The following is a 14,262-nucleotide window of genomic DNA, read 5'->3' as shown; positions in this document are numbered from 1 at the left end:
AAACAGACTTTGTGTTACGTTACATTTTTAATTTAGTGCATATAAATATTGATATATATATATTGTGTATGGTGTATATAGACATATCTGTTTGATATTTGGCCTTTGTTAATGGTTCTGATGCATTAAGATGTGCATACAGAGAGAAAGTAGATCTGGTTTACACACTTTGGTTTGCGGAGAGCCTTTACCCATGAAAGAAGCAGATAAAATTGACTTTTCTGAACTGTAACACGCAGCACTTCAGCACTCAGCTGATAAAGCTACATAGTTTTTATACAGTTCCTTCTTTTTTATATAGTTCTTTATATTTAACCTTAACTAAATCAACAGCATGAGACCATTAACAATTGCATCATCTGTGGGTAATATATACCTATATATATTATATATGTATATAATATCATAACATTACCAATAATATCATAACATTACCAAACTCATAGTGCCTTGCCAACCAAATGTTGCTTTCGGAGGTAAATATGATGCTCAGCAGCCTGTCAGTCAAATCAAGAGTGTTACTAAAGACATCACGAAAACGAAAAGCCACACTCTCTCACCACAAAAAATACGTTAGCACAGAGAGAGAGAGACTGAAATTGGCTAATAGGGAAACTCCAGATCCGCACGAGTCAAGCAGTAATTGGATTTCTGCTTTGCAACCGGCAAATAAAATACGACGTGATGTAAACTCAACGTAAAACTCAAACGGCATGTTGCGGCTCACTTTGCATCGAATCACTTTGCCGGAAAATATGAAGATAAATCATCTAAAGCACGTGTCAGGCTTCAGTCCTCGTGGGCCAAAACTCTGCAGACTTCAGCTCACTGCTTTATTAAACACACCTGATTCAGCTCATCAGCTAATTAGGTCTTCATGAACTGAATTCAGAGTGTTAGGTGAGGGTAAACAGTGATCTCTGCAGCACTTTGGGCCAGAAGGTCCCCAGTTTGACACGCCTGATCTACAAGATGAAGAATATTTAAATCCTTCATTTTGTCAACTGTGTATTCAGTTTCAGCGTCGCTCCAAAAGTGCTGTGCTGCATCTCGTGGGCGCTGTGTTAGACGCTGTGTTAAACCCTGTGATAAACACTGCTCGCTGTTTACGGGACGGCGCTCTGTTTTCACACATGCACAGACTGAGAGAAACAAAGGAAATCAGAGTAAAGGTTTACATGCACTGAAAAACCCCATTACATCAAATGCAGCCTCTTTATCCCAGAGAGCTGGATTTTAGCTTCGCTAAATTTTTAATCGGATTTCTAGGCCTTAATCTGATCTAAGAAATTGTCTTGTGCGTTAAGCAAGCTCTCCTATTGGTTAAGACTTCAGAGAAGTCTAACCGCATTAGATTAGCTATCAGCATAATTATGAAGTGACAGAGGAATCAACCAATCATGTTTTGATTTCCAATGGGTGGGACAATTTGTGTAAGAAAAAAGCCACTCTAGTCCATCTGGAAGTTCTAGATACATCACTGACTGAATATGAGCGGCAATCTAATCAGTGGGCTGTTAGAAATGGAAAACAGCGGCAGCAGCTCTATGAGAGCTCGAGACCCCTGAGAAACTGATACAAGGTAAAATATATGCTAACATGTCTCTCACAAGCTTTGAGTAAAACATGGAATGTCTTTTTGAGGCTTCAGGTTTCTGTGTTTGAAAGAACTGACAAAAATATTAATGTGCATGCATTAACTTAGTGCTAGAGTCCCATAGGGACGGTAGCAGAAGTTAGCATTATCATAGAGGTGTTTATTCCTCATGTTTTGAACAAGATTTGAGATTTATAGCACAAATTAAAGACCTAGCTGTAATAGTCATGATTCACCAATGACATAAGTTCTAGACTGCTGCATCTGATTCAGAGGCTGTGATAGGAGGTGGTCATGAAAATGCAATATGCTGGGGGGCCCATGCAGTGAAATGAAACAGAAAAATGAAAGTATAAAACATTTGTTTAATGTCCTTTTAGGTACTAATTGGATGGTGACTGAATTGTGGTTAGATCAAATGGTCTTTATTGACATTCCTCAACATAACTTGTATACTTCGGAACAAAATGTGGTTCTTTAGGCGCCAAACACACAACAATAGCACATTACAAAGGACTACACAGAGGGCAGATATATAACAGTGTGAGATGAGTGCAGAACACACAGTAAATACACCAGAGAATAAATATACAGAACAATAAACACACCATTATATAAATGAATACTAGACAGGACAACAAAACACATGGTTTGGCATCAATCAGCATGTTCGTGATGAAAGAATCAGTGTAAACATTGTCACTGTAAACTGTACAGATATATTGAGGTTCTATGTATGAACTGCGAAATAATTTAGTGAAGTTTTTATTGGTAACAAAAAATAAAAAGCAACTGTGCTGGGTCTTTAATAAAAACCATTCAATTCAAATGTACAGGAACGAAACAGAAGACAGAAAGAGAAAAATCTCCCATCCTTTGAGATTTGTAACGTCTAAAATGAAAATGTAAGGAGTGCACAGTATGTCTTCCCTCCTATGTTCAGTATTCAGTCTCAGTAATACTCAAGTAAAGTATAAATCTTTTAAAATAATATTTAAAAATAAAATAAAAATAATACAATTTGTCAAGCATTTTTCACCCTTGGCAATGAAGCCTTTCTAAAGTATGTTTAATTCCAGACACTGAGGATTCTTTCTAATGCCCTAGCTAAGGGCCTGACAGTGAGGAGCCTCAGTTTATGGCCATTTTATGAAATAGTAATGTTTTGTTTTTTTGAGTTGCAGTTGGATGACAGCAGACTCTGCTAGGGTTTTTTTTACATTAAAGAACCATATTTTTGATTTAGTGCATTTAAATCTTGATATATGTTGTATATGGCATATATATATACATATAGACGTCTATATGTGTTTTACATTTGATCTTCATTAATGGTTCTGACGCATATGCAGAGAGAAAGTTGATCTGGTTTACACACTTTGGTTTGTGGGGACCCTTTATATGTGAAAGAAGAGGATAAAATATTCCTTTCTGAACTGTAACACACAGCGCTTCAGCACTCAGCTGATAAAGCTACATAGTTTTTATATAATTCCTTATATTTTTTATAGTTCTTTATATTTAACCTCAACTAAATCAGCAGCTACATTTTCTTCCGCCTGTAAGAGCTTTTGCTGGTGCTGAGTGAAAGCGTGCTGTGCTCACGCAGGGCTCTATAAGCCCATCCCTATAGTTATCAACACCTCCAGCTCCATGCATGGCCACTAGTTCTGCAGAGATCAGCAGACAAAGACACGCAGGCAGTGGATACGGTTTACTGCACAGGAACTGCTATCAGATGCTCAATTTAAACACCAGTGGTTTTCTGGTAGCGTGTTCAGGTTGTTTGTGCCGTATGTCATGCTTAGATACCTAAACCTCAGTCAACCAGATAAAAAAATTGTTTTCCTTCTTTGAAAACAAAGACATATTTTTCACATTAGCCATAAATGCAGGTCACTCAGGTTTTACACTTTGCACTGCTTTCTTCAATAATGTTCACAGAGTATATTTTGCTGCAAATATCACTTTATCACTTTTACTGTGGCAATTGTGTATTTTTTTATGTCAATAAAGCTGTATTTGTGCAGTCCATTTTGTCTGGGCCTCCTCGTTCACTCCTCATTGCTCACTAGCAGCTCAGTGACCGTCACTGTATTTTACACACAGAGGCCTGCAGAAAGAGGCTATGCTGGAGCCACATACATTGCTATATGCATTATCAAATTACATATTTTTTAGATTAGACTTTTTTTTGCACTCATTTTGCAGTTTTACTGAAAGCAAAACTGAATTGCATGAGCATTTACAATGCCAACTTACATACATCCATCATCTAAACCGCTTATCCTTCTGGGTCGCGGTGGGGTGCTGGAGCCTATCCCAGCTATCATTGGGTGGAAGGCAGGATACACCCTGGACAGGTCGCCAGTCCATCGCAGGGCAGACAGACAGACATACACAGTCACACACATTCACACCTAGGGGCAATTTAGAGTGTCCAATCAGCCTGACTGCATGTTTTTGGACTGTGGGAGGAAACCGGAGAACCCGGAGGAAACCCACGCAGACACGGGGAGAACAGGCAAACTCCACACAGAAACAACCCTGGTCACCTGGCCGGGAATTGAACCCAGGTGTTCTTGCTGTGAGGCGACAGCGCTACCCAGTGCGCCACCGTGCCACCACAACGCCAACTTATTTATTCCTAAAAGAAAAGAAAAAAATAAATAAAATAACACAGGATATGCCTCATAAGGATGCAAACCATATCAGTTCTCATTTTTGGGATCTGTACTGTGAGTATTATTATCTGTACTGTATTAGGGATACTTATTAGATTGTATAGCCTTTCTGCGCATTAGTCACTACATACACTACACTATATCGTCATATAATGTTTTGCTCTCATTTACTGCATGATTTTGCCAATTTCTACAGTCTACTTTATATTTTATTGCAATAAACAAAGGCTGACTGTGGTCAGTAGGTCTTTGGCTAGCTAAGGGCCTGACACTGAGGCCCTCCAGGGGCCCTCGCTTTGTTTGAAAATGCAGATAAGGGTGAACATTAGCTTGTAGCTTGAAAGCTACACACTTCAAAAAGATCTTTCTTCAAGGGTTCTTTAGTAAAGAAAATGGTTGAACACTTCTTGCATGATTAAGCGGTTCTTCGCATTATGAAACGGTTCTTCAGACTGATGGAGAATGTGCTGCTGATGGTTCTATATAGAGCTTTTTTGAAAAGGGTTCTGCTATTGTTACAAACCTGACATCGTAGCAATATAAAAACCATGTACAACACATTCTCCATCAATCTGAAATGATGCACTCTTTGCGCGTTCATGGTTCTATAAAGATCCAATGTCTTTAATAAAGAACGCTTAAATAATCATCTTTTTTTAGGAGTGTAGCTTGTAGCTTTGACTCTTTTAACACAAGATGAAAGATACTTTCAAGTTTGAAGGCTTTCTTTGGTGATGTTCCTTCATTCAGAGGTCAGTTCACTGTCCAGTGAGGAAAAACAATGGCCATTTTATTATGTAGTAATGTTTTGCTAAAACTTTAAACTGGATGACAACAGATTTCCCTAGTTTTTTTCCATTAAATAACCATATTTTTAATTTTGCGCATATAAATCTTGATATATGTTGTTTATGGCGTATATAGACATACATGTATGTTTAACACTTGGCCGTCATTAATGGTTCTGATGCATTAAGATGTGCGTACAGTGAGAAAGTAGATCTGGTTTGTGGCGAGCCTTTACATGTGAAAGAAGAAGATAGAATATACCTGAACTGTAACACACAGCACTTCAGCACTCAGCTGATAAAGCTGGTTTTTATATAGTTCGTTTAACCTTAACTAAATCAACAGCAGGAGTTTATTAACAACAGCATTATCTGTAGATAATCCAGCTGTCGAGGACATCAAGCAAAGCATGAAATCAGTGTTCATCTGAATAGGTGCCCACATAAAAAAAGAAACTGCTCGCTCATGCCCACGCTACCAAACTCACAGTGCCTTGACAACCAAATTTTACTTTCGGAGGTAAACGTGACGCTCAGCAGCCTCTCAGCCAAATCAAGAGTGTCTCTGAAGGCATCATGAAAATCAAAAGCCACACTCTCTCGCCACAAAAAATACGTTAGCAGAGAGAGAGAGGGATAAAAACACATTGTGGCTTTCTCATGGTGAAGGTGAAAACAAAACTCTGAGTTTATTTTCTATGAATAACCTGAACGACAAGGTGAGGCTAAGGAAGTGAAGTATCAAGCACACTTTTGCTTTTTGATGTTTGCAACATGCAACATGGTTTTGGGAACCAAAAAAAAAAGGAAGAAGAAGATGATGAACATTTTTCAGTGCACTTTATTTGAATGTAGAAGTACAGAAGAATTTTAGTTCCAAAAACAATCCACCTTTTTCTATACACTTATTTACAACAATGTACAAGGTTTAAAATCATGACTTCGTAAGGGTAACCTCTTTAACCAGGAACATAACAAAGCTACTGGCTACATCTAAATATCTCACAACCACTGTATAAAAGAAATGTAATTACCACACTGGGCTACAAAGGAAAATTGCATTGAACAATATTATAAGCATTGATTATATATCTCTATAACGGTCAGCATGTGTATTTGAAAGAGTCCTGTTTTTGCGGAACTGGTTTGTGTGTTGTTATACATGATATGCTTAGGTGTAACGTGTGAAAAGAGAGCGGGGTGAATATGTGCATGGAAGGAGTGATAAACGGGTTGGGTGATGACCGGTCAGCTCGAAACAGCTGATCAGTTGATAACTGGTCATTTGTAAACATCAGGCTACAAAGACAGTGCTGGGGTGGTGTCCGTGTCAGACATAACAGAGGGTCTCTTGGGAACCGCTTGGGCTTTGTTGACTCCGCCCATCCCGGTCAAGCAATGGCAGAGGCGCAGCAGATCATTCCGGAAGCGTACCCCGATGAAAGCGTACAGGATCGGGTTGAGGCAGCAGTGCGTATAGGCCAGACTCTTCACTACCTGTCCGGCCACATCGAAGGCTTTGACGTCCTCGCAATCGTTCATGGTTGCGTTATAAGCTTGCGCCGCCTCGACCACCAGATGACTGTTGTATGGCAGCTGGGAGATGACGAACGCCGCCACCACTGCAAAGATGACCCTCAGCGCCTTGTGCTTCTCGAAGTTGCGGGCTTGCATCAGCGTGCGGATGATCACGGAATAGCAGACCACCATGACCAGCAGAGGAAGACAGAAGCCTACAGAGATCTGCAGGCACAGCACCATGACTTTGGTGAGGTTGTTGCTGCTGACCGGATAGACCAGGCTGCAAGAGTGGTCACCGCGTGAGTTTTCCTTCACCTTAGCGAACAGAAACTCAGGCAGGGACAGGAGGCAGGACAGCAGCCACACCACCAGGCAGGCCAGCTTGCTGTAGAACATCCGCCTGCTCTTGAAGTTGTGGGCCGCGGTCACGCGGACTATGGCGATGTAGCGGTCCACGCTAATGCAAGTGAGCAGGAGCATGCTGGAGAAGAAGTTGACCTTGTAGACGGCGGAGACTCCCTTGCACACGGCGACGTTGAACACCCAGCCCTGGGTGGCGTCCGTGGCCCAGAACGGCAGCGTGCACAGGAAGAGGAGGTCTGCTATCGCCAGGTTGAGCAGGTAGACGTCCGTCATGGTCTTGAGGCGTTGTTTCACGGTTGTGTAGATCCACACAACGAGGAGGTTGCCCGCAGCTCCCACTGCGAAGATGATCCAGTAGAGAGGGGGCTCGTAGGAGCCTCGGAAGCTCCTCACCCAGCTCTTATCACAGATGCCGTTCTCATTTTCTATGTCGTCATAGTCCTCTGTCCCACTAGACATCTGAAAATGAAACAGGTGTCAAATAGCTTGGATTTAATGGAAGAACTCATATCTGTCAAACTTACAGCTTCACAGATATCGATTAGGCCTGAGCCTGGATTGGAAAAGACTGGAACAATGAATCACCGCTGGCTTTACAGTCCAAGACTAGACATAAAACATATAGGTGGAGCTGGAGGAGAGTGTACACTCTTAAAAAAGATGGTTCTTCTAGGGTTCTGTATGGAACCAGGAACACTCAAAGAGACACCAACGCTAATGTCCACTCTTGGGGGTAACAGGACAAAGTAACGTAATGCATTATGTTACTTTTTCCTGCAATGTAATAGTCTAATGCATTACAGCTTAAAACTCTTAAAAAAGATGGTTTTTCAAGGGTTCTTTAGGAGAGACAATGGTTTTTGTACAGAACCATGAACACTCAAGGAACCATTTGCATGCTTAAATGGTGCTTTGCATGGTGAAACGGTTCTTCAGATTGATGTGTTGAATGTATTGAATTTTTGAAAATGGTTCTATATAGCAACAAAAAGCGTACTGTATATAAGCTTGACATCATCACAATAGCAGAACCCTTTTTGTTGCTATATACAATACTATATACAACTTCACCATGCAAAGAGCCCTTTTCGAACACTTTACTAAAGACAATGGTTCTGTATAGAACCATGAACGCTCCGAGAGCCATTTGCATGATTAAAGCGTTGTGAATTGGTTCCTCAGGTTGATGGCTGGTACAATATAGCACCAAAAAAGGGTTCTTCTATTGTTTTAAGCTTGACATTCTAACAATAAAAGAACTCTTTTTGGTGGAAACCATTCGCCATTAATCTAAAACGATGCAAAGAACCTGTTAACCATGCAATAGTTCTTTGTGTGTTCGTGGTCCTGTAGAATTACCCTCTTTATGACAGAATCCTTGAAGAACCATCTCTTTTAAGGATGTAGTAGGAGAAGTATCTCAACCTCTGTCCCACTGGGTCTTGTCTAGGCCTGATGGTTCTAAGATTCACCTTCCGTCTTATTTGTAGTTCCTAATTCTTTCTGTAACCTTCACTCTTAAAAATGAAAGCATCAAAAAAAGTGTGTTCTTTGGCACGAGGTCAGAGATGAACCTCTTTTGCTTCCTCAAAGAACCTTTCAGTGGATTGTTCACTAAGGCATCTCTCAAAAGAACCTTTTTTGGCACCTTTATTTACCCAAAGTTGATGGTGCTGAGCTATGCCTTTTTCCTGTGTTACACGTTTGGATGTGAGTCATCGTTTTACCACCACTTTTTCGCTTTTTCTCTTTTTTTCTTTCCGCTGTCTCACACGTTCAGGGTTATGAAGAGTTTCACACATTGCTTTTCTCAAGTTGCTTCTCCCAAACACTGGATTTCCTGTGTAGTGAGTGTCTCGCTGGAGCAGAAGACAAGCCCCGGCGAGAGCGTCATACGGCTGAAGTCATACGGCCTCAAACCCATAATCTGAACGTTATAACTTTCAAAAACACATTCCAGGCGCAGGTGTTCGGTGTTACTAGCGGCAAAAAAACCACAGTACACCACATCCTCCTTTTAGAGCCGACCCCCGGGGGGCGACGCAACCGGGCCCCCTCAGCACACGCCGAAAAGGGAGCGACTCCATGCGCTGACACAGATATCGAGGCGAGATACAGGTACGGTTTACGCAAGCAATGGAAACAGCTAGTTTTTCATGATTTCTAACTCTATAGTGATCACAGTGCCGCATCAGCGAGGTTGATCCATATCAATGAGCTACGTCTGTAGGTATGTGTCATGTTAGTTTTGAGCATGAACTGTTCATTATGTCAGGACGGACGGGCTAAAAGATCTTGAATAATGATAGAAAATGATATGAATGACATGTTGATACTCCAAAATGTGTACGCGTGCATACGCAACACGAAAAAAAAACAACAACAGGAACACACAGGCAATCAGTTTAACCACTAGATCACCCATTATGTTTTGCTCCTCCCGCTGCACCTTGGTAGTGTGCGGGTTGTATATTTAGGTTGGGTTTTTTTTTACGCTACACTGCATCTGCTGCCCCCTACCCATGCTTTCGTACACAACGTGAAAAAGGACATTGTTTATGTGTAATGATAAAACACCTACATAGTCTGGTGTCGTCCAGGTTTCAAATGTTGGGTCAATCTCATTGTCCATTTTACCTAAAAAGGAATCAGATGAAGATTAGGTAAGAAGAAATGCGTACGAAGTTGTGTTTTCCTGATTATATTCAGTGTATGCACTTAGTTAACCCCTTAAAATCTTATAATTCAGTAACTACAGGGGTTATTCTCAGGTTATAGAGGTGTGTAATAAAACTTTGGGCCTTTTAAGGGGATAATGTTTTACCATTCATTGTATTTGTGAGGTCTACATACACATACATGCAAAAAACATTAGAACATTGATCAGCTACATCAAAACAACAAGAAACATTAAAAGACAAATGAAGTGTTATATTCCTAGTAGTGAAATACTAAAAACGAATATACAAAATGAAACTACAGTTAGATTAGTTAGATATACTGATCTGAAAGTAGAAGTGTGGTTGCTTTAATACAACAAGGACTCAAGTAGAAGTAAAAGTAGTCTATTAAAAGTACGTTAAGTAGAAGTAATCCAGGTCTAGAAAGTAAAAATCCTCTTCAGGATTTTGTTCCAAGTGGCTGTACACCTTTGGTGCACAAATTGGAGAAGCCAGGCAGTTGGAAAAAAATCCTGGGGAGGATATTTCACTTTTTGGACCAGGAGTAAAAAAAAATTATGAAGTCAAAAACTCTGAAGTACTGAGTTCCCCAATAGAACTTCAGTGGAACTTCTCTCAGTATAAGAACTAAAGTGTAAGCGCTCTTCTTCTCTATTGGGATCCTTCAATAAAGTAAAGATCCATCATAATTGCACTTAAGTACACTGTACTGATAAACATGACTAGTTCCAATCCACCTCTACAAGAAATGCACTTGAACTGATTTACTTACCGGTAACTGTTATTGAAGAGAGCAGTGGGGAAATCTGAAGCACAATGAGACACGTAGTGTAGTTATGAATAGTCCCTCCTGCGAGTCATCGCCTCATTATAAAGCGTGTCGCCTTGACCACATGTATCACATGACTGCTTACAGTGTTGAAGATGAATCTCTCTGCTTCTCTCTCTCTTCAGTGCTCTTATCTTCAGGGCTCTTTTGGATCGCCTAGATTGGCTTCTCAGAATTTGCATATTGTGGTCCTGCAGTAATCACAACACATCCACTTCTCCTCTGAGAATGATGAGCACAGTGCTTTTTTGTCTTGTCACCGAAAGCACTGAAGGTTCTTGTGATATGACTCAAAAGCTGAACCCATAGTTCTCACATTGCTTTCCATGAGAAGCAGGTATGACCAGTCAAAATCTGACAGAACACCAGGGCTTTCAACCGTGAAGGTGCAGAGAGAATGGACACCGGAACTCGAGCCAGGATCATTCCAAGCGGATGGATCAGGGAATGATAGGTGTGAGGGCTTTTAAAGATTCAGTTTACAAAGTAAAATGATACAAGCAGCACTAATGTAAAGTGGTCTGGGTCCTGGGCCAAAGTAAACAGAGGTTCGTGATAGTGGGACAGTCATTAATCATACTGATTTGAGCTGCTCTAGTCTAGTGCTTATCAATCCCAACCTTGGGAACCTCATTTTTCTGTATTCTGATAAATATTATTCAAATGATAGAGCTCTTAATATTTGAGTCAGACATGTTAGTGCAAGGGAAACAAAAACGTGAGACTACAATTGAGTGAAACTACCATTGAGTGAGACTACCATTGAGTGAGACTACCATTGAGCGAAACTACCATTGAGTGAGACTACCATTAAAAGAGACTACCATTGAGTGAGACTACCATTGAGTGAGACTACCATTGAGTGAAACTACCATTGAGTGAGACTACCACTGAGAACTGCTGCTTAATACAGGGTGCTGTGCTGGCCATTTTATCAGAAACACTTACTATGTAGTCACACTCTGTAGATTTACAATAACTGACTGCAGCTCATCTGTTGCTGCACAGTGTATCTCATCCATCAATGGAAAGAGATCAGGGGTCAGGGGTGTCCAGTCTTCTCTGAGAAGGGCCAGTGTGGCTATGGGCTTCCTTTCCAACATAGCAGGAGCACAAATGGTCAGCTGTTTTAAGACTGAGCAACTGATTAAACAATCAGGTGTGATCCTGCTCATTTGGAATTGCAGATTGGACACCTCTGCTCCAGGTCTTCATCAGGGGTCAGTTTCTGACCACAGAACCGCTGTTGGCTGGATGTTTTTGCTCAGAAGACGATCCCCTGAGACGTGGCTGATGGATTGTACAGCAACAGATGGGCCCACAAAGTGCTCCTATATGGGTGTATCCGATAAAATGGCCAATGTTTGGAGGTACAAAGTAGACATGCCTAACAAACTAGCATCTCCCTAACTAAAACCAGTCCACGTTACCAATCAGACGCGTCTATAATGGTGTAAGAAAGAACCGAGAATGTTGTTGTGACTGGGGATTTTTTTGAGAAGTGAAGTAATTCTGCTTCAATCAAGGGAAATACCAAGGTACACTTGTCATGTCAACAAGACATGACAATCTTCAGGTACCACAAAGGAGAACAGGTTTAATAGTGATGAGAAAATTTTGAAGTGTGCTCAAAACAGAGAATTTTCTTTCACATGGAAGAAAATAAAAAGAATGAGGAGAATCTACAAAAATGAAAAAGGGGAAACCACATGAGCTGCCATATGATGAGAATGTGGCTAACAACAAACAACAGAAAAGTACCAGCGTTCCCTGAAAATAACTGGAAATGTCTGACTTGGCATGTGGATGATTGTGAAATCATGTTTCCGATGGGATCTGTCGATCTTGAGAAAGTTGTATGGGATATAATACAAGGGTCATGAAAAGTGACATGGTATGGCATATGACTGATGGCTTAAAAAAAGCTAAACAAATATTGACTCGTCATGTGAGTCCATATGAATCTGCAGCACAAACAACTGTGAGAACACAGTGATCAGATTTGAGCCATATGTGAGTATGTGGCCGTAATGAGATCAGTCAGGTATGAATTCATGTGTGTGTGTTATTTTTAAACAGCACACTTTACTGCATGTACTGTATGTCTGCGGTCATCACCCAGTGTCAGCAGCGTTATAATTGTGCATGCGCAAGCCCTTTCAGGTCAAATATGGGTCGCCTATTAACATGAAAATGAACTGTCAAGGCAGACCTGCGAACAAGGACTCAGCATTGAGCAATAAGGCTTAGTGATGTGAGCACAGGCATAGAGGATCCCACCAGGCATGGCTTTGCATATGTTTCCTTTTAGCACTTGTGCGAAAGCCGATATGTCGTGAGGCCGGCTAAAACTGAGAGTATGAAGTGATAATCTGATGAAAACACTCTCTGTGGCCCCTCATTGGGGGAGTTTCACTTCTTAAACTTTGACTTAACTTCACTTCATTCCTCAGATACAAAGGGTGAAAAGATGAGACATGGTGGTTCGACAGCCAAACTCATCGCTCACGTCTTTACGATGCTGTTTCTCGGTTTGGACCACAAAACGGTAGCAGCTATGTCCGGTGTTAGAAAAGCCTGGGAAAGTGCTCTCACAGGATGTGAAACGCACAAACAGGGGCACACAAGCCAGCGGGGCACCTGTGCTTAAAAGTGTGCACAGAAACTTCAAAAAATGCACTTCAGAGCAGTTTAACATGTTGATTTATGTTTGTTTTTCATTTCAGTGCTGCCTGTATGATTTGAATTATTTGTATGGTTTTGTGTTTTCATTAGAAATTCTGGTAACACTTTCTATGAATGTCACCTTTGTAAGCATCTATAAACACATTCATAACATGTTATAATGCATTCATAAGGAATTATAAACATGACTATAAATATTTATAAAAAATGCATTACACGTTATATCCATGCTTATTATGCACTATGAATTGTTAACATAATACATTATAAGTACTGATCATAACAAATTATAAGAGCTCATAAGTGGTATTTGTCCGCTCTAAGTAAAGTGAAGCGTACTGTACTAAAGCCTCCTCCAGTGTTCAGAGTGAGGCTTCAAGTTGACGTATTTACTGAAGGATTTACTGAAACACTAAAACATTCACAGTTTTAAACTAGAGTCAGAGTTTAAACTAGAGCTGCATCAGTGTTTTACCCAGTGTGGGAAAGGTAATGTTCACCACCGTTAGCTTGGTATTTGTCTTTACTTTACGCTCTCCAAGCTGGGACTGACTTCTTTGGCACTGACAGTATAACATGTTATCAACACTACTTATAATGCATTATACTAACAATTCATAATGTGTAATAAACATGGCTATAAAGTGTAATTCATTTTTATAAATGTTTATTATCATGTTTATAATGCCACATGAATGCATTATAACATGTTATAAATGTGTTTATAGATGCTTACAAAGGTGACATTCATAGAAAGTGTTACCAAATTTCTTTTATTTGTATAATTTATGTAAGCATTTTCATTATTGTATGTACAGTACGTACTCAAAGAGATCAATACAGTACATCTATCTATCTATCTATCTATCTCTATCTATCTGTGCTACATGACCAAAAGTATGCGGACCTCCTGCTTATTGAGTTCAGCTGTTTCAGCCACTCTCATTGCTAACGAGTGTATAAAATCAAGCAGATAGCCTCGCAACCTCCATAGACACACACTGGCAGTAGAATGGGTCGCACTGAAGAGCACAGTGACATATGTAGCACCATCATAGGATGCTATCTTTGCCTCATGTCAATTTGGGAGATTTCTGCCCTGCTAGATCTGCCC

General features: G+C 40.4%; 1 protein-coding gene across 1 annotated transcript; it reads right to left on the bottom strand.

Annotated features, from left to right (window-relative positions):
* Positions 1–5,898: 5,898 nt before the first annotated feature.
* On the bottom strand, positions 5,899–10,858 carry ccr9b (chemokine (C-C motif) receptor 9b). The gene is made up of 3 exons (XM_036558886.1): positions 10,407–10,858; positions 9,535–9,590; positions 5,899–7,412 (listed from the first exon to the last, which is right to left on the bottom strand). Exons 2-3 carry the CDS (start codon positions 9,583–9,585, stop codon positions 6,369–6,371), a joined length of 1,095 nt encoding a protein of 364 aa, XP_036414779.1. The 5' UTR covers positions 9,586–9,590; positions 10,407–10,858; the 3' UTR covers positions 5,899–6,368.
* Between the last annotated feature and the right edge of the window lie 3,404 nt (positions 10,859–14,262).

Source organism: Colossoma macropomum, unplaced genomic scaffold, assembly GCF_904425465.1.
Source record: "Colossoma macropomum unplaced genomic scaffold, Colossoma_macropomum, whole genome shotgun sequence".
Lineage (NCBI taxonomy): Eukaryota > Metazoa > Chordata > Actinopteri > Characiformes > Serrasalmidae > Colossoma > Colossoma macropomum.
Note: the sequence above shows the minus strand (reverse complement) of the source record. Positions and strands in the feature narration are given on the sequence as shown.